This window comes from Salmo salar, chromosome 04 (genome assembly GCF_965601325.2).
Source record: "Salmo salar chromosome 04, fSalSal1, whole genome shotgun sequence".
NCBI classification, from domain to species: Eukaryota; Metazoa; Chordata; class Actinopteri; order Salmoniformes; family Salmonidae; genus Salmo; species Salmo salar.
The window spans coordinates 44,483,038-44,508,347 of NC_138294.1; the positions used below are offsets into that span (position 1 = coordinate 44,483,038).

At 45.3% G+C, this 25,310-nt stretch overlaps 2 protein-coding genes across 12 annotated transcripts in view; both read left to right on the plus strand.

The window, feature by feature from the left end:
* The first annotated feature begins 605 nt into the window (after positions 1–605).
* fam89b (family with sequence similarity 89 member B) lies at positions 606–5,965 on the plus strand. Its single transcript, XM_014196046.3, has 2 exons — positions 606–1,293; positions 5,067–5,965. The coding sequence occupies exons 1-2, from the start codon at positions 1,042–1,044 to the stop codon at positions 5,349–5,351; spliced, it is 537 nt and encodes a 178-aa protein (XP_014051521.1). The 5' UTR covers positions 606–1,041; the 3' UTR covers positions 5,352–5,965.
* Positions 5,966–8,573: 2,608 nt separating this feature from the next.
* Positions 8,574–25,310, plus strand: part of LOC106602972 (EH domain-binding protein 1-like protein 1) — a 29,937-nt gene continuing 13,200 nt past the window's right edge. For 4 of the 11 annotated variants that reach the window (XM_014196059.3, XM_082974426.1, XM_082974427.1 and 1 more), the window contains exons 1-13: positions 8,576–9,200; positions 18,350–18,407; positions 18,538–18,633; positions 18,800–18,853; positions 18,991–19,169; positions 19,293–19,432; positions 19,601–19,666; positions 20,181–20,627; positions 21,129–21,317; positions 21,471–21,635; positions 22,216–22,587; positions 24,579–24,638; positions 24,780–24,993. In XM_014196059.3, coding sequence (XP_014051534.3) covers positions 9,097–9,200; positions 18,350–18,407; positions 18,538–18,633; positions 18,800–18,853; positions 18,991–19,169; positions 19,293–19,432; positions 19,601–19,666; positions 20,181–20,627; positions 21,129–21,317; positions 21,471–21,635; positions 22,216–22,587; positions 24,579–24,638; positions 24,780–24,993 — 2,144 coding nt within the window. In that variant the 5' untranslated portion in view covers positions 8,576–9,096. Of the gene's footprint in view, positions 9,201–18,349; positions 18,408–18,537; positions 18,634–18,799; positions 18,854–18,990; positions 19,170–19,292; positions 19,433–19,600; positions 19,667–20,180; positions 20,628–21,128; positions 21,318–21,470; positions 21,636–22,215; positions 22,588–24,578; positions 24,639–24,779; positions 24,994–25,310 lie in introns of all 11 variants that reach the window. The other 7 variants (XM_014196058.3, XM_082974420.1, XM_082974422.1 and 4 more) reach the window with 5 other exon arrangements.

Sequence of the window (25,310 nt, forward strand, 5' to 3'; positions counted from 1 at the left end):
TTGTGTAGTGTTGTAGATACAGTAGCAAACTATACTAGATTAAATACGTAATATTCTGTATTGTGGTAGTAGTGAGTTTCCTTGTTAGGTGTTGAAGCAGATGGGATGTTTTTGATAAGGACAGTAGTTTTTAGTGTCATAATTATAACTTTTAAGAGTCACTTATGTAGTAGGGTACTGGATGAATTTCAATTTGTATAATTGGAAAAAATGGAATAGAGTAGAATTTGAGGTAAAGCTATATACAATATTCAAATAGCAATATTTTGTGGGAGTTTTCAAAGTGTTTTTTGTCTTGATGTATAAAGGCATTTAGAAATGGGTAAAGGTGCAGAATTTGATATTGCTAGGATTAAATCGAACACTGCCATCAACGTAGGACAGTTTAGTTCCTCGGCGTTATTGTTCCTAAGGACATCCTACTACTGTTTCCTCTATCCCCAAATATAGTGAGTGATTCTGACAGCGGTGAAGCGCCTCGCTGCGATGAAGTGGGATGGGGCGGGGATACATCGAGGGGCGAGGTTGTCAGTTGAGACAAAGAAAAGCCTTGTAGAGAAAAAAAAAACCCAAGGAAACGAGGAATAAATTAACCTTGGTAACAGCTTTTTTTAAAACATACGATATTAATGTTTTCATGGTCAAAGTAATTTTTCATCCACACAACGATGGACGCTGTGTGCACGGCGCCTCTATTGTACTATTGAGGACTCGTTGGAATTACAATAATAGGCTTGAAGGTGAACCGACGTTTTTTTTTATTGAAACAATGTTGCGGTAGACCTATTCCCTCTTTACATATGCAACATATTCTGTTGTAATTTAACGCTCATTATCGGTAGAAGTAAAACGCTGATCTGAGGCAATCAACGAAGACTACTATTTTGAAATCACATACGTGATAGTGTTCTTCCGTGATTTGAATTCAGAATTTTCTTTATGATTTAATATTTCTGGCAGTTATTTCAGGCTATATAATTAAACCCGCGGCAAGGTTTTTTTCTTTTTCAAAAATACATTGATAGAGGTAGAGGAAAAAAGATGAATGGGTTCCAGTCCAGTCCTCCTGAATGTCCAGGGAGCGTCTCTTCAATCGAAGGACTACCCCCTTTGCCAAAAGGCCTCAGCGGCATCCTGAACTCCAGTGGTGGCTCATGGAGAGACATCGAAAAAGTATACAGTAAACGGACACGCATTCAGGCCGACATCAGCAAGTCTAGAGTGAGCAACTCTCTTGGCCTCAGCAAGCCTGCAAGTCTGGATGCGGCGCTCGCTGTGCTGCGCAAAGAAATGGTATGAGGAAAGCTATTTCTGATATTATTTGTCTTCAGGGTCTTAGCTGTATATATATATATAAAGGACACCGTTATTTTTTCGAACCGGACCTCAGTCGGGGTGTCAACTTACTGTAGCATAGTAGAATACACAAGATGCAATTGTGAAACTTGGTTTTGTATCAGCAATTTTCCTCTTGTTATATGTCACTCACTGACAGTCACTCAATTAGCCCATGTCAGTGATTTGTAAATTGGTCTAGTTAGTGTAAAGTTGTAACGTTAGTAATCATGGCCGAATTGCCCACCAGTGCAACTGATTTAAAGTTTCCTTAACTTTAAGTCAGTTGCACAAAACATTTTATGTGAATTTCCCCCTTAAATTAAGTGAAAAGCTTAAGGGTGGCCATGAGGCCCCTTAACTGCTTCATTCAATATGAATGTCAATGTAAACAGCATTTGTGGAGGTGAATGTGTCTTTCATCTGTTCTGGTTACAAAAGGAAAACATCAACCAGCTAGCTACATTACTTAGCTAGCTTAACAATGGAAGGTGCATTCTAGCTAGTCTGCAAACTAGCTTGAAATAGAAAAGTAATATAAAAAAAAGTAACTACAAGAAATGTGGTTTATTATCCTGCCTTGACTGTAGAAAGTTATATTTTGCCATCTCACAAAATAAAAGCCATCTCTTTGAGGAGGCATTTAATCAGTGAACCAGGCTGTCTCCATGGTAACCAGATACTCTTTCTGCCATACATGCCTTCAAACTACTGTAAAAGCCCTTAAGTATGCCATCACCAGCCGGCTTCCACCCGGTTACACAACCCAGCACCTTAGAGGCTGCTGTCCTATATACATAGACTTGGAATCACTGGTCACTTTAATAATGTTTACATACGGCTTTACTCATCTCGTATGTATATACTGTATTCTATTGTACTGTGTTTGAGCAATATCGGAGTGGCAATGACAATCTAATATTTATATATTTCTTAATTCCATTCTTTTACTTTTAGATGTGTGTATTGTTGCAATTTTTTTTTAGATACTACTGCATTGTTGGCGCTAGGAACACAAGCATTTCACTACACCCGGAATAACATCTGCTAAATATGTGTATGTGACCAATACAATTTGATTTGATTTGACCTAAGGTAATAGTTTAGGGGCTCTATGCAACGCCCTTAAACAATTCCCTGAGGTAAGGTAAAGTTATTCCTTAAGGGAAACCCTATAGATGTTTTATGCAACCTGGCCATGACCTCCAGGGGGCACCCATTGAATTTGTTAGTCACTGACTCAGAGATCATATTAACATGGCAAAATGTGTAGAAATGCAGGAATTTAGCTTTTAAAACTGCAAAAATGTGTCATCACCCCATGGCAAAATGTGTACAATTGTACTAAATTATCTGTAAAACTGCACACACAAAAAAGTAATGTAAAGCAAACATATTTGTTTAGCTTTTGTTAATAAAATACTGACGTAATAAATGATAGGATTAAAAACTAGTGCTGAGTAAATGTGAGTTAATGTGTAGTGGTTAACTGTATAGCTAATAGGCTATGTGTTTGTAGATCGACTGAGGTTAAAGGCCATGAAGCCCTTTATCTACTTCCTCAATCAGATGAACTCTTGGATACTATTTTATGTCTCTGTGAGAAGGAAGATACCATAGACTTTCAGTAATTGCGCTAAGGCTAGTTAGCAACTTCCTTCACGCAGAGACCTAAAATATACTGCTCAAAAAAATAAAGGGAACAATTAAACAACACATCCTAGATCTGAATGAAAGAAATAATCTTATTAATTAATACTTTTTTCTTTACATAGTTGAATGTGCTGACAACAAAATCACACAAAAATAATCAATGGAAATCCAATTTATCAACCCATGGAGGTCTGGATTTGGAGTCACACTCAAAATTAAAGTGGAAAACCACACTACAGGCTGATCCAACTTTGATGTAATGTCATTAAAACAAGTCAAAATGAGGCTCAGTAGTGTGTGTGGCCTCCACGTGCCTGTATGACCTCCCTACAATGCCTGGGCATGCTCCTGATGAGGTGGCGAATGGTCTCCTGAGGGATCTCCTCCCAGAGCTGGAGTAAAGCATCCGCCAACTCCTGGACAGTCTGTGGTGCAACGTGGCATTGGTGGATGGAGCGAGACATGATGTCCCAGATGTGCTCAATTGGATTCAGGTCTGGGGAACGGGCGGGCCAGTCCATAGCATCAATGCCTTCCTCTTGCAGGAACTGCTGACACACTCCAGCCACATGAGGTCTAGCATTGTCTTGCATTAGGAGGAACCCAGACCCAACCGCACCAGCATTTGGTCTCACAAGGGGTCTGAGGATCTCATCTCGGTACCTAATGGCAGTCAGGCTACCTCTGGCGAGCACATGGAGGGCTGTGCGGCTCCCCAAAGAAATGCCACCCCACACCATGACTGACCCACCGCCAAACCGGTCATGCTGGAGGATGTTGCAGGCAGCAGAACGTTCTCCACGGCGTCTCCAGACTCTGTCACGTGCTCAGTGTGAACCTGCTTTCATCTGTGAAGAGCACAGGGCGCCAGTAGCGAATTTGCCAATCTTGGTGTTCTCCGGCAAATGCCAAACGTCCTGCACGGTGTTGGGCTGTAAGCACAACCCCCACCTGTGGACGTCGGGCCCTCATACCACCCTCATGGAGTCTGTTTCTGACCGTTTGAGCAGACACATGCACATTTGTGGCCTGCTGGAGGTCATTTTGCAGGGCTCTGGCAGTGCTTCTCCTGCTCCTCCTTGCACAAAGGCGGAGGTAGCGGTCCTGCTGCTGGGTTGTTGCCCTCCTACGGCCTCCTCCACGTCTCCTGATGTACTGGCCTGTCTCCTGGTAGCGCCTCCATGCTCTGGACACTACGCTGACAGACACAGCAAACCTTCTTGCCACAGCTCGCATGTGCCATCCTGGATGAGCTTCACTACCTGAGCCACTTGTGTGGGTTGTAGACTCCGTCTCATGCTACCACTAGAGTGAAAGCACCGCCAGCATTCAAAAGTGACCAAAACATCAGCCAGGAAGCATAGGAACTGAGAAGTGGTCTGTGGTCCCCACCTGCAGAACCACTCCTTTATTGGGGGTGTCTTGCTAATTGCCTATAATTTCCACCTGTTGTCTATTCCATTTGCACAACAGCATGTGAAATTTATTGTCAATCAGTGTTGCTTCCTAAGTGGACAGTTTGATTTCACAGAAGTGTGATTGACTTGGAGTTACATTGTGTTGTTTAAGTGTTCCCTTTATTTTTTTGAGCAGTGTAGTATCCCAGAGTTCATCTGACTCTGAGGAAGTAGACAAAGGGCTTCATGGCCAAAATCCTGAAGTATCCCTTTAATGAAGCTACAGCTACCAATGTGATAATGGCTGGGGTATTTTTTGCTTGTTTTTGCTGTTGTCCAAATAGCATTTGAGTTAACATTTTATAGAAATTAAATTAATGCAATTTAACTTTCTTAAAATGTCATACCCCCACTTTCGGACCTCACTAAAACTCAGACCCTGGCTACAGCCCTGTTTGTCATATATAGTGACTGTTCCATTTGTCACTGCTGCTTTTTCTTTGGATATTGTAAGCAAATACATTGCATTTCAAACACAATTATTCTAGAAAACTACTAGAAGTATTATGCAATATTCCATTTCCAAATGGAATCATAGCTTCTTCTACACAATTGACAAAATTGCTATAGTTCATGTATGAGATGATTGACACAAGTATCTGTTCCTGTTGTCTGTCCTAGGTGGGCCTGAGGCAGTTGGACATGTCTCTGCTCTGTCAGCTGTGGTCTCTCTATGAGTCTATCCAGGAGTACAAAGGAGCCTTCCGGGACATCTCGTCCTCTCTGCTTTCAGAGAGCACCTTCACTACAGAAAATGGTTACTCTGAGGAAGAGGAGGATGACGAAGAGGAGGACAACGATGTTGACAATGTACCTAGGGATCCACCTAGCACTTCACTGACTCTCCAGCCAACTCAAAACTCTCGTGACCAATGGATCAAAGAGTCTTTCCACATTCCCTTATAAACTTACAAATCTTTTTCTCAATATTTACATAATATTAGCTGTTCCTTGTTCTGTATAGCCTTTATATGATTTATTATACTGGTACCCACCTAGGTTATTGGCAGCAGGACATATTCAAACTGGCACCATTCTGATCTGAACTGTCTTCATCACACAAGGAGCTGACATTTTCTACAACAACCTTGTAATTATACAATTTATATTCAAAAGACCTTGCTAATATATTTGGACTGATGGTGCCCATCTTGAAAAGAAAAGCCATACAGTATTTCAGATACCTGATGAATTGGAGGCATTTGAATTTGGTGTCATTTGTTATCTACGATTGGATGTAAGTACACAATGCCTACAATTAATTGAACACATGTTATTGGTATCCAATCACACTTATTGATACATTTGAAGACTGTATCAGTGGCAGTGTCTGATGTCAAAGGCTTAGGATTGTAAATGCCTTGTAATTTGCACCTACAATTTTAAGATTGAATGTAGTTTTAGACACGTAGCCACACAAGCCTGTATTACTTGTTTTTGTTTGTTGTGTATGTGCAGTTTATATATTGAACTTTTTTTTATTTTTAATATTCGCCCCCAAAATAAAAATGCAATGGTAACATATGTCTCATTACTATGTCTCATAACTTTACTTCATTGGCCGGGCTAATGGGTCAAGCTCAGCTGTAATGTATTGGTTTGGAAAGGGTTGTTGGACTTACTCTAACCACTAGATGGCAACATTTGTTGTGCCTGAGAGATGTCAGCTTTTGGTCCATTCTGCTATTGCAAATCTGAAATATTGTGCTTCCCAAAATTAATCCAGAAAGACCTTCAGCTTCAGAAACTGTGTTATAGTTCATGTTTTTCTGGCTCATGGCAAAGTATGCAACTTGTTTCTAACTATGCCAAACTACTACGTCTCACCGAAGTCAAAAACGTTTCCTAGTATTATAAGTGGATAAGGTTGGTTAACTTAAGTTCAGTGGCTGTGCTGTTGCATGTTTTGGTTCAGTAGATCACTACTCTCCCACTGTCTGGCCAGTATAAACAAACCATTCCAGCCACACACAGTCTTATTAGGTAATGATCCTTGTTCTCTTCCTGGGGGGGAGAAGGAGGAGGAGCCCAGAACACAGGCGCTGAAAAACATTCAGATAGATTTACAAATATCATCATCATGCATTCATTACTACAGAATTAACCCTGAACATCTAATATTTCTACTTCTTGAGTGGTTGAAAGATAATTTGAATAAAACATTTTAAAGTAATGTTTAAACTTAAAACACCCTTTACACGTGGGGTAAATTAAGGTGAATTAAAGGGATACAATCAAGGCATCCCAGGTAACTTATCTTGCCATCATATTTAGTGTAGAACATAAACATTGCCGCAGTGACTTTCAAAGTTGTATTGCAACGCATCTCTAATTTTTATCAAGTCAACATCAAGCAATATAGCATTGGCCTACCAGTAGGTCAGGCCTTTTGTTCTCTCCACATAGTTCCTTCCATTTTTTACCACACGTCCATATACATTACACAGACATTATACCAGCGTAATGGAATAATATCTGTAACCACAGTGTAATAAGTATATTAGTACACATGCAGTCAGATAGTACTTGCTACTATTCATTTGGATTCTGTCTTCAAAGAAAACATACAAAAGGTCAGAGGCAAGTACTGCTCAACTGCTCATAGTAACTTGTGACAGGGTAATTACAGGAATAGATTAAAACTATACCTTTAAGCAAGGTACTTTACAGATCCACTAACCACCAGGAAATGACTAACTGAAAACAGGAAGCCCCCTACATCCCTCAGACATCCATCGTTATTTTCCTCATAGCCACAGTGCAAGGCCACAATATTCCACCCTTTGTTTGCATTTTTGTAATAACAGTCTCTGATATCTTATTGCCATTCGTGGTCAGTTCCCATTTTATTTTACTACTCATATAGCAACAGAACATTAAAACAGGGGTGAGAGCTTATACATTCCTTTTAGAAATTCCCATGTATTTCTATAAATAGGCCGCAGATGCTATGGATATTGTTAGACAACAAGGGGCCTGTCTGAGGACCCTTTTTAGTCTGGTTGGCCATGGACATAAATTACCAGTATCACCCAGTTTTAATAACCTACTTCTAATGGTTTTGTCTGGGAAATCTGCATGCAAATAACTTCAGATCTCAATTTCTTCTTGTGATTTGCTCTTAAAGTGTGCAAATGTTAGTGGCCTTATGTCTCTCAGACACTGATTAATAGTGAAGTGTTTACTACCTGAGTCACAGTAAATGACATGTTAAGTCATGACTTGCACATCCGAGAACAAGGTGGGTTGAGTTAGGGAAAATCTCAGCTCTAGCCAGCTCTCTAATTCACTGACCTCAGCCCTGAATACTGGAAACAATTTTTTTTTTTAAATTCCCTTTGTTAAATAATGAAAAGTTTTGAACATACTCGGGCACAATAAAACTCCTAACATCAACAGAATGCCTTGATCTTTAAGAGCCTGTGATCGTGCCTCCTGTCTCTGTCCGTGTTGTTATTAGACTGTATTGCCAAGTGGAAAGGAGAGGTAGGACCTACACATAAGCTGCTGCTGGTATAGGGATTCTAGTCCAATGATGATTCTAGGTCACTGATGAATCACACTCCTCTATCCCCAGCTGCCTCTGTCCATCCATCCATCCCTCCTCTCCTTCCTAAAAATATACTCCACACAGCAAGGGAAAATCCCTATGCAAGGCTACTCCTAATACGCACAGTGGGCCAGGACATATTTCCTCATGGAAACTCATGAATTATCTTATTGTACAATGTGTCTTGACCCAAACTGAATCACAAATCTTTTAGAGAAGTAAGGAAATGAAACGCTATTCCTAACATGTAAATAAGCGAATACGGATAAAAGTGTCAAACAGGCAAGAGCACTTTACACGTGACTTCAATGTATCTTGCAGAATTTCTAAAATACTTCAGTGAACAATTCAGCATATAGTATTCATTCGGAATAAAGTTCAGCAAAATTGGATTAGTTGGATTAGTTTGATTCACCCTTCATGTCTATGCTCTTCACTGGCCATCGTACTGGCAGTGGCAGTGTACAATGGACCAATCCAAAGTCTGAGGAGTTAGTTGTTACCATTGCTGTACCAATAGGCAGAAGATAGAGACAGGGAACTTTGCATACTGCCGCATCATCAATGCTTTGCATACCGCTCCCCTTCTCTATCTGCACCACACAGACGCAACAAATGATAGGCTACCACTTGGGGAGCGTATTCAATTTACTATAATCTATCATGTAAAATGTGTTATGGTGGCTTTATCGGATAGTTTTATACCTAAATGAACTGTCGACACGGACTTCCTTGGGAATAGGACTGACTACCTGTTGCATTTCTTTTGCTTTTCATATTCTGATCATGTGGAAGTGTTGCGATGAGGACGAAAGTGGATTTGGTTCCGCTTATAAATAGTTAAATAATTAGGCTACGGTAGTTTCGTGCTAAATGTTTTTTCTTCAAGGCGTTTAGTTGATATGGCGACAGTTGACTCAAGTCAATGAAACTTCATCGGCGGCGTGTCCCTGTTGAACACGGCAGCCTGAAGACATCGGTGTGTCACGCACCACGAACTGTCATTGCGCAGCCATCCTTTGGATAGCCTACTTTGAAAGGAGGGAGAAGAAAGAGGAACTTACTTTTTTTGAAACTTTTTTTTATTACCTGAACTAAATTATGACTTCGGTTTGGAAAAGATTACAACGCGTTGGCAAGAAAGCTTCAAAATTCCAGTTTGTGGCGTCCTATCAAGAACTTGTGTTGGAATGCACTAAGAAATGGTAGGTTATGTTATTGCTTTAAAAGTTACTCGGCTACTTTTCACAACATCCGATTGATGCACGTCGTCTGAACTGCTCCCATTACGGGCGTTTCTTCTTGTAATGTTTCTATTTTAAAAGTAGGTTTCCGCAGCCTAACAACATGGCCACTGTTTATGCTTCATGTCAAATAACTTATTCCATTATTTGATCAAAACCATCGGATCAAACCCATAACGGGCCGTAGCCCCTCATTACAAGTGACAAGAGTTACACTTTCAGGAAGGAGATGTGGTTAGTTAGTTGTTTCCTCAGCCTGGTTGCAACCTTGCTGGTCTCATATACTAGACTTAACATAATAAACGTAAAACCGGGACACCTAAATTAGTACCGGGACACCTAATTACGTTTGGTATGGTTACTTAAAACAGAAGGTTACTTAAGGGAAAGCAGGGGTGGATGTGTGTGTGTGTGTGTGTGTGTGTGTGTGTGTGTGTGTGTGTGTGTGTAACGTGGACGTCCAGCAACCCAAAGATTGCGTGTTTTTATCTCATCACTGACAATTTTTGCTAATTAGCAACTTTGCAACTATACTGAACAAACATATAAAAGCAACATTTAAAGTGTTGGTCCCATGTTTCATGAGCTGAAATAAAAGATCCCAGAATTTTTCCATACAGACAAAAATCTTATTTCTCTCAAATTTTGGGCACAAATTTGTTTATATTTCAGTGAACATTTCTACTTTGCCTGATAATTCATCCACCTGACAGGTGTGGCATATCAAGAAGCTGATTAAACAGCATGATCATTACACAGGTGCACTTTGTGCTGGGGACAATAAAAAGACATCCTAAAATGTGCAGTTTTGTCACACAATACAATTCCACAGATGTCGCAAGTTTTGAGGGAGCGTGCAATTGGCATGCTGACTGCAGGAATAGCTGTTGCCAGATAATTTAATGTTCATTTCTCTACCATAAGCCGTCTCCAATGTCATTTTAGAGAATTTGGCAATATGTCCAACCAGCCTCACAGACCACGTGTAACTACGCCATCCCAGGACCTCCACATCTGGCTTCTTCACCTGCGGGATTGTCTGAGACCAGCCACCCAGAGAGCTGATGAAATTGAGGAGTATTTCTGTCTGTAATAAAGCCCTTTTGTGGGGAAAAACTGATTCAGATTGGCAGGGCCTGACTCCCCAGTGGGTGTGCCACCATTGGGGGCCTGGGAGGGCATATGAAATCCATAGATTATAGGGGCTAATGAATTCATTTCAATTGACTGATTTCCTTATATGAACTGTAACTCAGTAAAAATCGTTGAAATTGATGCATGTTGCATTTATATATATTTTTCAGTATACCTACTACTTTTGAGCTACTTTGCAACTACTTACTACTTTTTAGCTACTTTGCAACTGCATGTTAGCTAACCCTACCCCTAACCTTAACCCTTTTACCTATCTCCTAACCTTAACCCTACCCCTAGCCTTGCTGGATCGAATCCCCGAGCTGACAAGGTAAAAATCTGTCGTTCTGCTCTTGAGGAAGGCAGTTAACCCACTGTTCCCCGGGCGCCGAAGACGTGGATGCCAATTATGGCAGCCACCCGCACCTCTCTGGGTTGGGTTAAATGCAGAAGACACATTTCAGTTGAATGCATTCAGTTGTACAACTGACTAGGTATCCCCCTTTCCCTAACCCTAGCTAACGTTAGCCACCTAGGTAACGTTAGTGTTAGCCACAACAAATTGGAATTCGTATCATATCATACGTTTTGCAAATTCGTAGCATATTGTACGAATTGCAATTCGTCACATATGAGACAAGATGGAAGATGGACATCCACAGATTAATACATAGCATATCATACGAATTGAAGTGTCCCGAATTACAGCCCAGGTTGGTTTCCTCCGATACAGTAATATGAATAACAAAAGCTCATCGAGCCGTTACATTTCCACGTTTACTTTAGTGAACCTACAGTAGGCAATGGGCACAGGCCTACTGTGGCTTTTATGCACCCAATAGGCATCAATACCCCTAGCCTGCCACATCACTGTCAGACCGATTAATGATAGCCATTACTTCAGTCCACTCAACTGGCAGGAGGATCTGGATCATTACGACGATGATGCCCAGACATAACCAGAGACTGGGTAGCAGGGCAATCATTTTCCAGAGTGATATAACGTTTAGCTTTCCTTTTTACACTATGATTGGATTTGTTGGTATTTATTCATTTGTGTTGTTAATAAAGGACACCTGTGTTGATGTCATCGGTGTTGACATGTCATCGATTACCTTTTGCCTACTTTGGATGTTAAGTAAAGAGGAGAGCCTCCGTCGATAGCCTACTAATTGATCAAATGAAAACAATAGTGTCTTCACTCTTAGCGGAATACTGAAGTTAGTTGGCACTTTTATTTTCTATTAGCCGTGATAACGCGGGATCTTTCAATGTGTGTCTGAGTTGCACCATAGTAGGCTACACAACGACGGTGTAGTTTGCAATCAGGCCGGCCAATCATGCCACGTTCTTGCTTATCTTTTCGTGTTGCAACAGAGCAATAGTATATGCTATTGTGTACTGTACAGAATCAAAAAATGAAAAGGCAAAGGGGGATACCTAGTCAGTTGTCCAACTGAATGTATTCAACTGAAATGTGTCTTCTGCATTAGTGTGATTAGATCATTATTTCTTAGTTGATAAGATGTGGACTTAAACAAAGACTGTTTGAATCTGATACAATATCCATACATAATCCTTGGTGCCTTGCACCCAATAGTTGAACTGGATATCCCTCATAATAACACAAACAGGAAGAGTGATCGAACTGTCCATCTCGTTTTTTTGTCAGAAGCTGTTCTAACACGAGAACCAACGAGTGCGGAGGTTTTTTGAGAGACAGCCTTACTTATTGATTGTAGCTTTTAGTTAGCAGGTGGGTCAAAGTCTTCAGACTAAACCAAGGATCAGTCTTGCCTCTGGTCGGGTTTATGACAGCTGGAGTATGACACAGCGGGCTGCTTTTTGATGTGAGTCATATTGGTCTCTGGTTATTCAGGACTATGGACATGCCTCCTCCTGTCCTAATGGGTTTGCCTGTCCCAGTCTGCCAGTCTATTTCTGTGCCTTGTGATGCCACTATGCTTTCAAACCAGCCCCCTCCCCACCCAAACATGCCCTTTGGCTCCCATTCGCTATGTTGCTATAACTAGCCTGCAACCCGAGACAGAACTGAATTTGGCCCTGCTTTTCTATGTTCTCCTCAACAGGCTCCGTTAGCCTAATGACTCTCGAGTGTTAGGAAGGAGTCTCTTACAGAGGAACTTCAATATGTTTCGAATATACGTTAAATATATTAAACACGGCCTGCTGTTTGCTTGTATTACCATTTACAAGCAATATAAGTGAGCAATCTGCTCAACTGTATTCCGAGGGGATACTTATACCATAAGAAATCATGGACTATACAGTGCCTTCGGAAAGTATTCAGACCCCTTGACTTTTTCCACATTCCACAAGGCACACACCTGTCTATATAAAGGTCCCACAGTTGACAATGCATGTCAGAGCAAAAACCAAGCCATGAGGTCGAAGGAATTGTCTATAGAGCTTCGAGACAGGATTGTGTCGAGGCACAGATCTGGGGAAGGGTACCGAAAATGTCAGCAGCATTGAAGGTCCCCAAGAACACAGTGGCCTACATCATTCTTAAATGGAAGAAGTTTGGAACCACCAAGACTCTAATTGGAGCTGGCCGCCCGGCCAAACTGAGCAATCGGGGGAGAAGGGCCTTGGTCAGGGAGATGACGAAGAACCCAATGGTCTCTCTGACAGAGCTCTAGAGTTCCTCTGTGGAGATGGGAGAACCTTCCAGAAGGACAACCATCTCTGCAGTACTTCACGAATCAGGCCTTTATGGTAGAGTGGCCACATGACAGCCCGCTTGGAGTTTGCCAAAAGGCACCTAAAGACTCTCAGACAATGAGAAACAAGATTCTCTGGTCTGATGAAACCAAGATTGAACTCTTTTTCCTGAATGCCAAGTCTCACTTCTGGATGAAACCTGGCACTATCCCTACGGTGAAGCATGGTGGTGGCAGCGTCATGCTGTGGGGATGTTTTTCATCAGCAGGGACTAGAAGACTAGTCAGGATCGAGGCAAAGATGAACAGAGCAAAGTACAGAGAGATCCTTGATGAAAACCTGCTCCAGAGCGCTCAGGACCACAGACTGGGGGCGAAGGTTCACCTTCCAACAGGACAACGACCCTATGCACACAGCTAAGACAATGCAGGAGTGGCTTCGGGACATCTCTGAATGTTCTTGAGTGGCCCAGGCAGAGCTCGGACTTGAACCCGATCGAACATCTCTGGAGAGACCTGAAAATAGCTGTGCAGTGACGCTCCCCATCCAACCTGACTGAGCTTGAGAGGATCTGCAGAGAAGAATGGGAGAAACTCCCCAAATACAGGTGTGCCAAGCTTGTAGCGTCTTACCCAAGAAGACCCAAGTAATGCCAAAGGTGCTTCAACAAAGTACTGAGTAAAGGGTCTGAATACTTATGTAAATGTGATATTTCAGTTTTTTATTTTTAATACATTAGCAAGCATTTCTAAAATCCTGTTTTTGCTTGTCATTAGATTGAAGAAGGGAAAATAACAATTGAATCAATTTTAGAATAAGGCTGTAACCTACCAAAATGTGGAAAAGGTCAAGGGGTCTGAATACTTTCCAAAGGCACTGTAGGTTAAAAGTGATTGAGAAATATGGTTCCTTCCTCTTGTGAGGTACCCCACCCTCAAAAGCCCTCAAGAAAACAGTGCCATGAGCCAGGTCACGTGGCTTATTGCAGTTTCCTTCCATTCTTCCTGTGTTGCAGAAGCCAGAGCTTCATCGTCTGTCTAACAAAAACAAGGGACAAAACAATGGTTTGAAAACTTCTCCCAGTCAGGGCGACACTGTTATAATGTCACATATTGATGGAGGATAGAATAGAGTGTATGACATATTTCATGTATTCATATTTCAGGAATGCATTATGTCATGTAAAAATAATGCCACCATTTACTTCTGGTCGTTCACCAATAGACATATAGAAAACCATATTTTGTTTTACAGTAATTCAGTTGGCTTGGGTGTGAGATGTATTCAGAAAGTCTGTGTGATGTTACAAATTAGTCCACATGTGTTAAATGAGGTAGTCACCATGGGATACCAATGGCTTGCTGATACGGTACCGCTGGGATGATGTGTATGAGGCAATGTTTGGCATTCTCCGTAGTGATGTATCTGGACGGCATTTGTAAGGGAAGTCTGGACCAAAGCTACAGTATGTTGTGTAGTATAGAACTGTAGTAGCAAGGATCCCTGGCTTCACACACACACACACACACACACACACACACACACACACACACACACACACACACACACACACACACACACACACACACACACACACACACACACTCTCTTCCAGCCCCTGGGCATTGACAGCTGACTGTGATCGTGTGACTCTCACAAGATCCCCTTTAGTGTCTGTTATCCACCCTCTTCTTCATCTGTTGTAGAATAATAACATTTTTTGGGCTTGATTCCGTTGCATTGTTCTGTTAGTGTAAAACAAACCATACTTTGTAACTTAACCACCAGTAATGACACTGACTGGGGGAGCATTCCCCGTTCTTCTCAGACAATTGTTCCGTAACTGTCACGATCGTTAACAAGGACGGACCAAGGCGCAGCGTGATTTGAGTTCCACGTCTTTATTCAAAGTGAAACTACCAAAAAACAAATAACCAACAACGAAAACGTGACCACAGTGGTGCTACATGCACAGACACAAAACAATATCCCACAAAGCAGGTGGGAACAGGGACACCTTAAGTATGATCCCCAATTAGAGACAACTAACATCAGCTGCCTCTATTTGGGAACCATACTAAGAGCACCAACATAGAAATGAAAACCCTAGAACACCCTCTAGTCACACCCTGACCTACAACACCATAGAGAACCCAGAGGGCTCTCTATGGTCAGGGCGTGACAGTATCCCCCCCCCCCCCCCCAAAGGTGTGGACTCCGGCCGCAAAACCTGAAACCAGATGGGGAGGGTTGGGGGGGTGACTAGTGTCGGTGGCGGCTCCGGTGCGGATTGTAGCCCCCGCCCAGACCCGGGATCCAGCCATGGCGTCGGGCTGAATGCCGTGCCTGGACTGGACTGGGCATCGGCGCAGAGGAGGACTCCGGCCATGGAGCTGGGTTGGACGCCTGGACTGGGCACCGGCACAAAGGAAGGCTCCAGCCATGGAGCTGGGTTGGCCGCCGTGCCTGGACTGGGCACCGGTGCAGAGGAAGGCTCCGGCCTTGGAGCGGGACTGGATGCCGTGCCTGGACTGGGCATCGGCGCAGAGGAAGGCTCCTGCCTTGGAGCGGGACTGGACACCGTGCCTGAACTGGGCACCGGCGCAGAGAAAGGCTCCGGCCTTGGAGCGGGACTGGATGCCGTGCCTGGACTGGGCATCGGCGCAGAGGAAGGCTCCTGCCTTGGAGCGGGACTGGACACCGTGCCTGGACTGGGCATCGGCGCAGAGGAAGGCTCCGGCCTTGGAGCTGGGTTGGACGCCGTGCCTGGACTGGGCACCGGCACAGGAAGCTCCGGGCCGTGGACCGTCGCTGGAAGCTCCGGGCCGTGGACCGTCGCTGGAAGCTCCGGGCCGTGGACCGTCGCTGGAAGCTCCGGGCCGTGGACCGTCGCTGGAAGCTCCGGGCCGTGGACCGTCGCTGGAAGCTCCGGGCCGTGGACCGTCGCTGGAAGCTCCGGGCCGTGGACCGTCGCTGGAAGCTCCGGGCCGTGGACCGTCGCTGGAAGCTCCGGGCCGTGGACCGTCGCTGGAAGCTCCGGGCCGTTGACCGTCGCTGGAAGCTCCGGGCCGTTGACCGTCGCTGGAAGCTCCGGGCCGTTGACCGTCGCTGGAAGCTCCGGGCCGTTGACCGTCGCTGGAAGCTCCGGGCCGTTGACCGTCGCTGGAAGCTCCGGGCCGTTGACCGTCGCTGGAAGCTCCGGACCGTGGACCGTCGCTGGAAGCTCCGGACCGTGGACCGTCGCTGGAAGCTCCGGACCGTGGACCGTCGCTGGAAGCTCCGGACCGTGGACCGTCGCTGGAAGCTCCGGACCGTGGACCGTCGCTGGAAGCTCCGGACCGTGGACCGTCGCTGGAAGCTCCGGACCGTGGACCGTCGCTGGAAGCTCCGGACCGTGGACCGTCGCTGGAGACTCCGGGCTGTAGACCGTCGCTGGAGACTCCGGACTGTACACACGCACTGGTGGACGAGTGCGGGGAGCCGGCACAGGACGTACCGGGCTGGGGAGGCGCACTGGAAGCCTGGTGCGTGGAGCCGGCACAGGTGGCACTGGACTGATGACACGCTCTTCAGGGCGAGTGCGGGGAGCAGGCACAGGACGTACCGGACTGGGGAGACGCACTGGAGGCCTGGTGTGTGGAGCCGGCACAGGACATACCGGGCTGGGGAGGCGCACTGGAGGCCTGGTGCATGGAGCCGGCACAGGACTGATGACACGCTCTTCAGGGCGAGTGCGGGGAGCAGGCACAGGACTTACCGGGCTGGGGAGGTGCACTGGAGGCCTGGTGCGTGGAGCCGGCACTGGTTGCACCGGACTGGTGACATGCACTTCAGGGAGGGTGCGGGGAGCTGTCACAGGACGTATCGGACTGGGGAGGCGCACTGGCGGCCTGGTGCGTGGAGCCGGCACAGGTGGCACCGGACTGATGACACACACTTCTGGGAGGGTGTTGGGAGCTGGCACAGGATTCACCAGACTGCTGACAGGCTCTTCAGGTCGAATGTTGTGCAGAACACACCTGACCAACACCTGACGGTCTCTAGCTCTTCAGGACGAGTGCGTGGAGCTGGCACAGGATGTACCGGACTGGGGAGGCGCACTGGAGGCCTCGTGCGTGGAGCCAGCACAGGTTTCACCGGACTGATGACACACTCCTCCAAACGCCTGCGTTGCCGCATACTCCTAGCCAACATCTCTCTCCGATATCACTCCTCACATTGCTCCATCGACTCCCAGGCGGGCTCTGGCACTCTCCTTGGCTCGGCCGACCACCCCTCGTGCCCCCCCCAAAAAGAATCTTGGGGTTTCTGTGGCCGCGGTCCCCGGCGTTGTCGCTGTCCTTCCTGAGTTCTCTGCGACTCCCGCCAAGGAAGGGTCTCGCATCCACTCATGATCTCCTCCCAGGTCCAACTCACCTTATCCTCCATGGCACGCTGCTTGGTCCTTTTGTGGTGGGATATTCTGTCACGATCGTTAACAAGGACGGACCAAGGTGCAGCGTGATTTGAGTTCCACGTCTTTATTCAAAGTGAAACTACCAAAAACAAATAACCAACAACGAAAACGTGACCACAGTGGTGCTACATGCACAGACACAAAACAATATCCCACAAAGCAGGTGGGAACAGGAACACCTTAAATATGATCCCCAATTAGAGACAATGAACATCAGCTGCCTCTAATTGGGAACCATATTAAGAGCACCAACATAGAAATGAAAAGACTAGAACACCCCCTAGTCACGCCCTGACCTACAACACCATAGAGAACCCAGAGGGCTCTCTATGGTCAGGGCGTGACAGTAACAAACAAATAATACAGAATTTGTGTGTTGGTGTTTGTAATTTTGTGAAACACACTGAGTGCACAAAATATTAGGAACACCTGTTCTTCCCATAACATTGACTGACCAGGTGAAAGCTGTGATCCCTTAATGATGCCACCTGTTAAATCCACTTCAGTCAGTGTAGAGGAAGGGGAGGAGACCGGTTAATGAAGATTTTTAAGCCTTGAGACAATTGAGACATGGATTGTGTATGTGTGCCATTCAGAGGGTGAATGGGCAAGACAAAATATGGCAGCCATATCAAAGTACCTTTGAACGGGTTATGGTAGTAGGTGCCAGGCGCACTGCTTTGAGTGTGTCAGAACTGCAACGCTGCTGGGGTTTTTCATGCTCAACAGTTTCTCGTATGTTGCGAGATGTAAGGAAGTTACAAAACAATTTCTTGCATTTCTCACTGTCTCTTGTCTCATGTTTTGATGCATCATCCTTTTTCTATGATTTCAGGCAACCAGATAAAGTGAGGGTGGTTTGGACCAGAAGAAATAGGCGCATGTGCTCCAAGGTAAATACTCACCCAGATGTACTTACAAGACAGACAGCAGCTCTCCTATCCCACTTGGATGGCAGGGATCCATTGCCGTGACTTGTATCACATTTTGATGTAGTCTTGTTGTCTTGATTTCTCGCTCTAGCTTCATGGATGGCAGCCGGGCATCAAGAACCCATACAGGGGGATGGTGGTGTGGCCCGTACCTGAAAACGTGGATATCTCCCTCACACTCTTCAGGGTAAATTTCACCCCACGGCTATTCAATGAGTACACTGTTCTAGAGCTATTTGTTTCTGTGATAATTCATCTTTATACATTTCTATTGTAAATTGACAACGTACAAAAATGGGTGGAATATGTGTTATATTTCCCTGTTATTTTCATTCTCTATGCTTACCCACTAGGATCCCCATTCCGATGTGTTTGAAGACAAAGACTGGACGTTTGTCATTGAGAGTGTGAGTGCACTTTCTGCCTCAATCTAATTACAGTCGCTCACAACAGCCGGCATTGAAACATGAACGTTCATTAAAGGTCGGCTAACGGTGCCACTAAAGCCCACTCACGAATGTATCCCTGCTGCTTTGTCTTGCAGGAGACGAAGGGTCAACGTAAGGTGTTGGCTTCAGTGGACGTGAATATGAAGAAGTTTGCCAGTCCCACTCCCACTCAGCAAGACCTGACGTTGAAGCTTAAGCCCCTGTCTGTCAAGGTGCTGGAGGCCACTCTGAAGCTCTCCCTGTCCTGTGTGTTTCTCAGAGAAGGGAAAGCCACGTGAGTCCGTCCCATAACATCCCGCTAACGGTAGATTCAGAATGACCAGCCGTACTACAGTAATAACGTCGGTAACGACTTCATTACGTGTCAAGGTGACAATGCTGTGTTGCTCTCCCGCAGTGACGAGGACATGCAGAGTCTGGCCAGTCTGATGAGCGTCAAACCCACAGACATCGGTAACCTTGACGACTTCAACGAGAGCGACGAGGAGGACGACAGGAGATCCAGTGCTGGGGCTAGCATTAGCAAAGCGGCCGCAGGTATACTTGAATCATAAACGTCATGAGATCAAAACCGTACCTTCTTTGGGGCTCTGTATCTGCCTTTCTGTCACATGACTCGAATAACGGCATCCTCACTTTTTCTATCATCATCTCCTGGCCCTACTTTTTCCTTCTCACGCTTTCTTTCTCCACTTTCTCTGCCAGCTCCTCCTGCTCGTCCAGTGCGCCCCCCAGAAAGGGGGCCTTCTCTAAAACATCCCCCTGTCATAGGTACCCTACCTCTCTTCCTCTTGTTCTAGACTTTGGTTTTCACCCCTGTGACTCCTTTCCCATCATCCCATCATAGTACCTCATGTATGAAGGATTTTCAATCATTTTGAAAGAAAAACCATATCCATGGATTTCCGTACAAGTGAGAATTGTAACATTACAAAATGATGGATCCCCTGTGATGTGATTCTACATTAGTCACCACATTACGTCGTCAAATGTTCCATTGAATCAGATACTTTCCCCAAAGATATCGGACTGCCAAGAAAAACTAATAGAGAGCAACAGTATTACTTATGTATATGCTATGCAGCAGCTAGCTAGTTCTCTTGGAAATGTCAGTTGTATCTGATTTATGACAGTCATTTCATTTTTAACCTGTCATATCATTCCACTTCTTTGCTTGTCTTTTTTATCCTTCCTTCCTTCCCCTCTCCATCTTTTTCTATTTATACTCCTCTCCATCTCCATCTACCCCTCTCTCCGTCTCTCCATCCCCCTCTTCATCCCATAGCCTGTGGGAAAGAGAGTGGCAAAGCTGGCACTGTCCCTGTCCTCCATTCAAGGCCCCCCCTGCCTGTCCCCCTGACCCCTTCTCCCCGTCTTCAAACCCGCTCCAGACATGCACGCTCTGTGCCACCCTCCCCTGAGCCCCCCAGGCCACCAGTGCCCCCAGTCCCCTTGGTGCCCTCATCCTCAGTGCCATTAGGGTACCTAGGACCCCCAGTTCCCTCAGTGCCATTAGGGCCCCTAGGACCCCCAGTTCCCTCAGTGCCATTAGAGCCCCTAGGACCCCCAGTTCCCTCAGTGCCATTAGGGCCCCTAGGACCCCCAGTTTCCTCAGTACCAGTGTTTACCCGCTATCAACCACCCTCAGTATCATCAGCGCCCTCACTGCCTGCCTTTACCCACTATCAACCACCGGCACTGCCCAAAATCTTCCGTCCCAGCAGCGGCTCAGGTACCTGCCGCCAGGCAGATAGACTGAATGATGCTGCCTTGACAAGTGCTTAATGAAGCTTCACTTGTTTCTCAATCTGCATGATGGAACTCCCTAAATTGCTTATGAATTGCCTTTTAATTTTGTTCAACAAAAGTATCCCCCGGCAAGGGCATGATGTAGTAATATCTGGGGTTGGGCTGTCTTATGAGAGTGATTTGAGCAATGTACAAATGACTAGCAGCATCAACCAGTGGCACTTTTGAACCTGCTTGCTTGTGTTGAAGACTGTTTATGAAGAGAATACCAGTGTTACTACTGTAAGTTAACAGAAATGTTCTCTGCATTATTAACATGAAACTGTGGTTAAGAAAAGTAAAAGTAACATCACTGCATGTCATACGGCATGTCTATTTGCAGTATCCCTCTTTCCACCAAGTCCTCGCTCTCACTCATTGGCTTCTGCTATTTATCCATTTCTGCTATTTTTCTTCCCTATTTTCCTTTTCTTCTTGCTCCTAGCGCCTGTGTCTTTTCTGAGTAGTCTCCCAGGGGCTCTGTGTGGCCCTGCAGTGGATTTGAAGCCCCGGGGTGTTGGCCAAGTGGCCCCCGATCGGCCCCAGTTAAGACCAGCTGAGCCCCTTTCCTCTGGCCTCTCTCAACACCCCTCTCTACCCTCCGACCCACAGAGAGGTACCGGATGCATGGAAGGTCATAGGTCACTTGCTTATCACATTGGCCATTCTATATCTTTAAGTTGGACTCGGTTTGAGTGTCCAATGCTCTATTTTTTCACTATCATCTTTCTGTCCTGTCGTCTCCTTTATGCCTGATGCCCTCCCTCCCTCTCTTTCTCTACTGCAGCTCGCTCAAATGTCTTCAGACCTCAGATTGTATCAACTCATCAGCGTCCGTCCTCCCCCTCTATCTTTTCCTCTGCTGCATCTCCTCAAGACAAAAACACTGTTACCGCCCTGTCTCAGGCAGAACCGTCCCTACCCAAACCTCAGCTCGCCAACACTCCGCCAAGTATGGAAACACATTCTATCACTAGCGCTGACCACTTTGTGTTACTTACTTCAGTGGCTATAGCCTGTGTAGATTGCTTCTCTTCAGTTGTATTGTCTTGACAATTGTAACATTACAAAATGATGGATCCCCTGTGATGTGATTCTATATTAGTCACCACATTACGGCGTCAAATGTTCCATTGAATCAGATACTTTCCCCAAAGATATCGGACTGCCAAGAAAAAACAATAGAGAGCAACAGTATTACTTATGTATATGCTATGCAGCAGCTAGCTAGTTCTCTTGGAAATGTCAGTTGTGAAGTTGTATCTGATTTATGACAGTCATTTCATTTTTAACCTGTCATATCATTCCACTTCTTTGCTTGTCTTTTTTATCCTTCCCCTTCCCCTCTCCATCTTTTTCTATTCCTCTCCATCCCCCTCTTACTTGCTGCTGTATCTTTACTCTTAATGGTGGTTGATGGACTAATTATATACGTTTTCTCTTCCCTCTCCCCTCTCCCTCTCCCTCTGTTTACCCACAATCATAAATCTTTGTCTCCCCATCTCTCCCCTTCATCAACTCTCTGCTCTCAGCCTCCATCCGGCAAAGGGAGTGGGGGAGGCCCAGGCCTGTGTCAGGCCCCAGTGGCCCCTCTGTCTCTGGCCTGTCCCCCTCCTATTCCTGTCCCTCTCCTAGGGATTCCATGGCCCCTGTCCCTCTGCTGACTAGCCCAGACCTGGATGCTCTGTGTGACCCTCACTGTCCTCCTCCCATCCCCTTCCCTAAGTCCTCACCTCCTGTCAAATGTCTTTTCTCTCACAACCCTCCCTCTCCTCGCTCTAACAACCACTGTAAACGTGCCCTAGCCGTTGCCCCTCTCTCTGACCCTCTACCCAAGCCTGTCCCTTTGCTTCCTGAGACTGTCCGTGCCTCTGCTTCTGCAGTTCTCACTGCCTCCCAGTCAGGTACTGAACCAACAGGTCTCACAGCATGAATAACATCAGGGCGTGGGGGTGGGGGGCGGACTAGGTCTATGACATCAGCCTCATTTCATCAATAAAAAACATTCTGGCTAGTTTGTCCCTTGCGGTTCACTGCCTGTTGGCAAAGGACTGAGACAAACACAGTATTCCACTGCCAATTTTAGCTGTTACTAAATTCATTTCGATGCCTATGCATGGTGCTGAAGGCACAGTACCAATGAAGTGCTGTAATTAGCTAAGAATATATCCTGCACAAAGGCCCTGTTGTCTGTATAGTCCATGAGCCATTCCCCCCAAATTTGGTGAGGATGTCTCATAGGGATTGTTTTTGGAAGGTCTAGGTCGCTGGAGTTGTAACGTGTGTGTGTGTGTGATAGCAGTACAACATTTGGGTTATCTGTCACGATCGTCTAAAGGAGTAGACCAAGGCGCAGCATACTTAGAGTTCCACATGTTTAATAAATATGCAACTCACCAAAACAATACAGATGAAAACGAAGCGTGACGTTCTGGGCTGCTCACAGGCAGCTACACAAAAACAAGATCCCACAAAGCACATGTGGGGGAAAAGGCTGCCTAAGTATGATTCCTAATCAGAGACAACGATAGACAGCTGCCTCTGATTAGGAACCATACTCGGCCCAAAACAAAGAAATACAAAAACATAGAAAAAGGAACATAGAACGCCCACCCCAGTCACACCCTGGCCTAACCAAAATAGAGAACAAAACCCTCTCTATGGCCAGGGCGTGACATTATCCCTTTTCCTTTCATCTTTCCATCCCATTCATTTTCCCCATAGGGATTTTACCCTTATTACAAACGACGTCGCTATACAACAAGTTATTGCTCACGTATACCCTTTAATCGTATATCATTTGGAATTCTTAGATTCACAGCTATCCGTCAGACACATTTGTTTTGGAATGTTCATGTCAAAAGAACTCTGACCTTTGACCTCTAGGGTGCATATCAGAATTACCTGGATAAATTATTTGACAAGCAAGTGATTCTGAAAGGTCATGAAATGACCTTTCAAATGATATATAATATAGCCAACTTTGAAAGCACCAGCAATCGGCCATATTGTGCCATTGACATTAGAATGTTGGAAGCTTAGCCATAGAGTGCCATGTAGTGGGGCAGCTATGTTTGTGGATTGTAACATTGGTGATAGAAGCATGAAATTGCACACACAGAGCTAAAACAGCCATTTTATAGCCAAACAACTGAATGGGGTCTTATTGGATCCATTTTGCATGACCATATGTGTATGAAATATTCTAGTCATAGCCGTGGGGGGGAATAATGGGCAGGAGCAGGCCTGCGAGCCGAGGGTAAGAAAATGACATGTTCCTTATTTGATGTTGTTCCAGTTTTCACCAAGTTTAGAATTGTAAACTAATAGAAAATAGAACTAGGAAACTATTGCGAGCACTTCTACAGATCACTTGATATCCACCACATGGGGAAGTGAAGAGGGAGAGAGAGCGGGGAGACTCAACTCAAACTGAACTGCCTGTCGTACAGCAGAGAGAGCGTGTCCAACTCCAAACCCACACAACTGAATAGATAAGAGCATATCATCAACGCACCGCTTCCAAAACAGAGCTGAGAAGCTCTCCGTAAAGAAAATGAACTGCACGGGCGGCAGCTGCAACAGGCCATCGGTAGGCGATGAAAGAAAGAGTGGTATCCGGAGAAAGCTCCAATTGCTGCGCTGCTATCACACATTTTCCCACTCTAGGGACATAGACCCCCCCCCCCCACACGCCCTGTTGCAGCTGTGATGGAGGAGAGCATTCTGTTACCGCTGCCAGTAATATCTTAGTTCAGACAAGACGCCCCTGTGAATCACGTCATGCACTGCTGAGTGTCAACAATGTCATACTGTACCCACTAATGTTTAAACGGAAATAACAATGTTCTATGTTATCCCCATAGACATTATGTGTGCCTTTTTCTTTTTACAGAGATCCAGAGGGAGTTAAACACTCTCACAGAAGAGGAATACCACAGTCCTTCTACACTTGGTGAGCTATTCTGCCATGTTCTTGCTATATGTACAGAATATATTGATGTATTGTATTATAGCATAATATGTAGTTTTCCCTATAATAACTAAGAATGTTGTTGAACCTTGTTTGACTGGTCTATGTTCCTGACCCCTCCAGGGCCGAAACGGTCAGAGAAGCAGAGCCCGTCTGTCTCAAGTGAGACCCTTCCCCTGGCCCTGAACAGAGGGGACGAGTCTCTCCGCTCCCCCAGAACTGCTGGCACCATCAGGATCGCCAACCAACAAGCCTCTGCATCTCTGGAGAGAGACCGGGAGAGGCGACCGGAGTCAGAGAAAGCCGTGGGGTTGAAAGATGGCAGGACCATTAAAGGGTGAGTTCCTAGTGGTGGTATACTGTACAGCCACTTCGCAGCTGGGACCTCACGCTTCCATTTTGAAATGCTGTTGTTGAAGTGTGAGACAGTGTGAGAGGTTATATGGTTGTTAAGCTGTACGTGTGTGGTACACTATGAGCACGAGAAGAAAACGTCTGGGATGAGTTTGAGATGAGCACATGCATGAGGTTTGTGTGTGCTGACTTTGAAAGCCCCTAGTTTTATGAATCGTTTTTCACAGTTGTTTGAGAAATGGGGCAGCTTTAGCCTTTTCGTTGCTATTGGTTGCTATAATTTTGAGACTAATCGCAAAA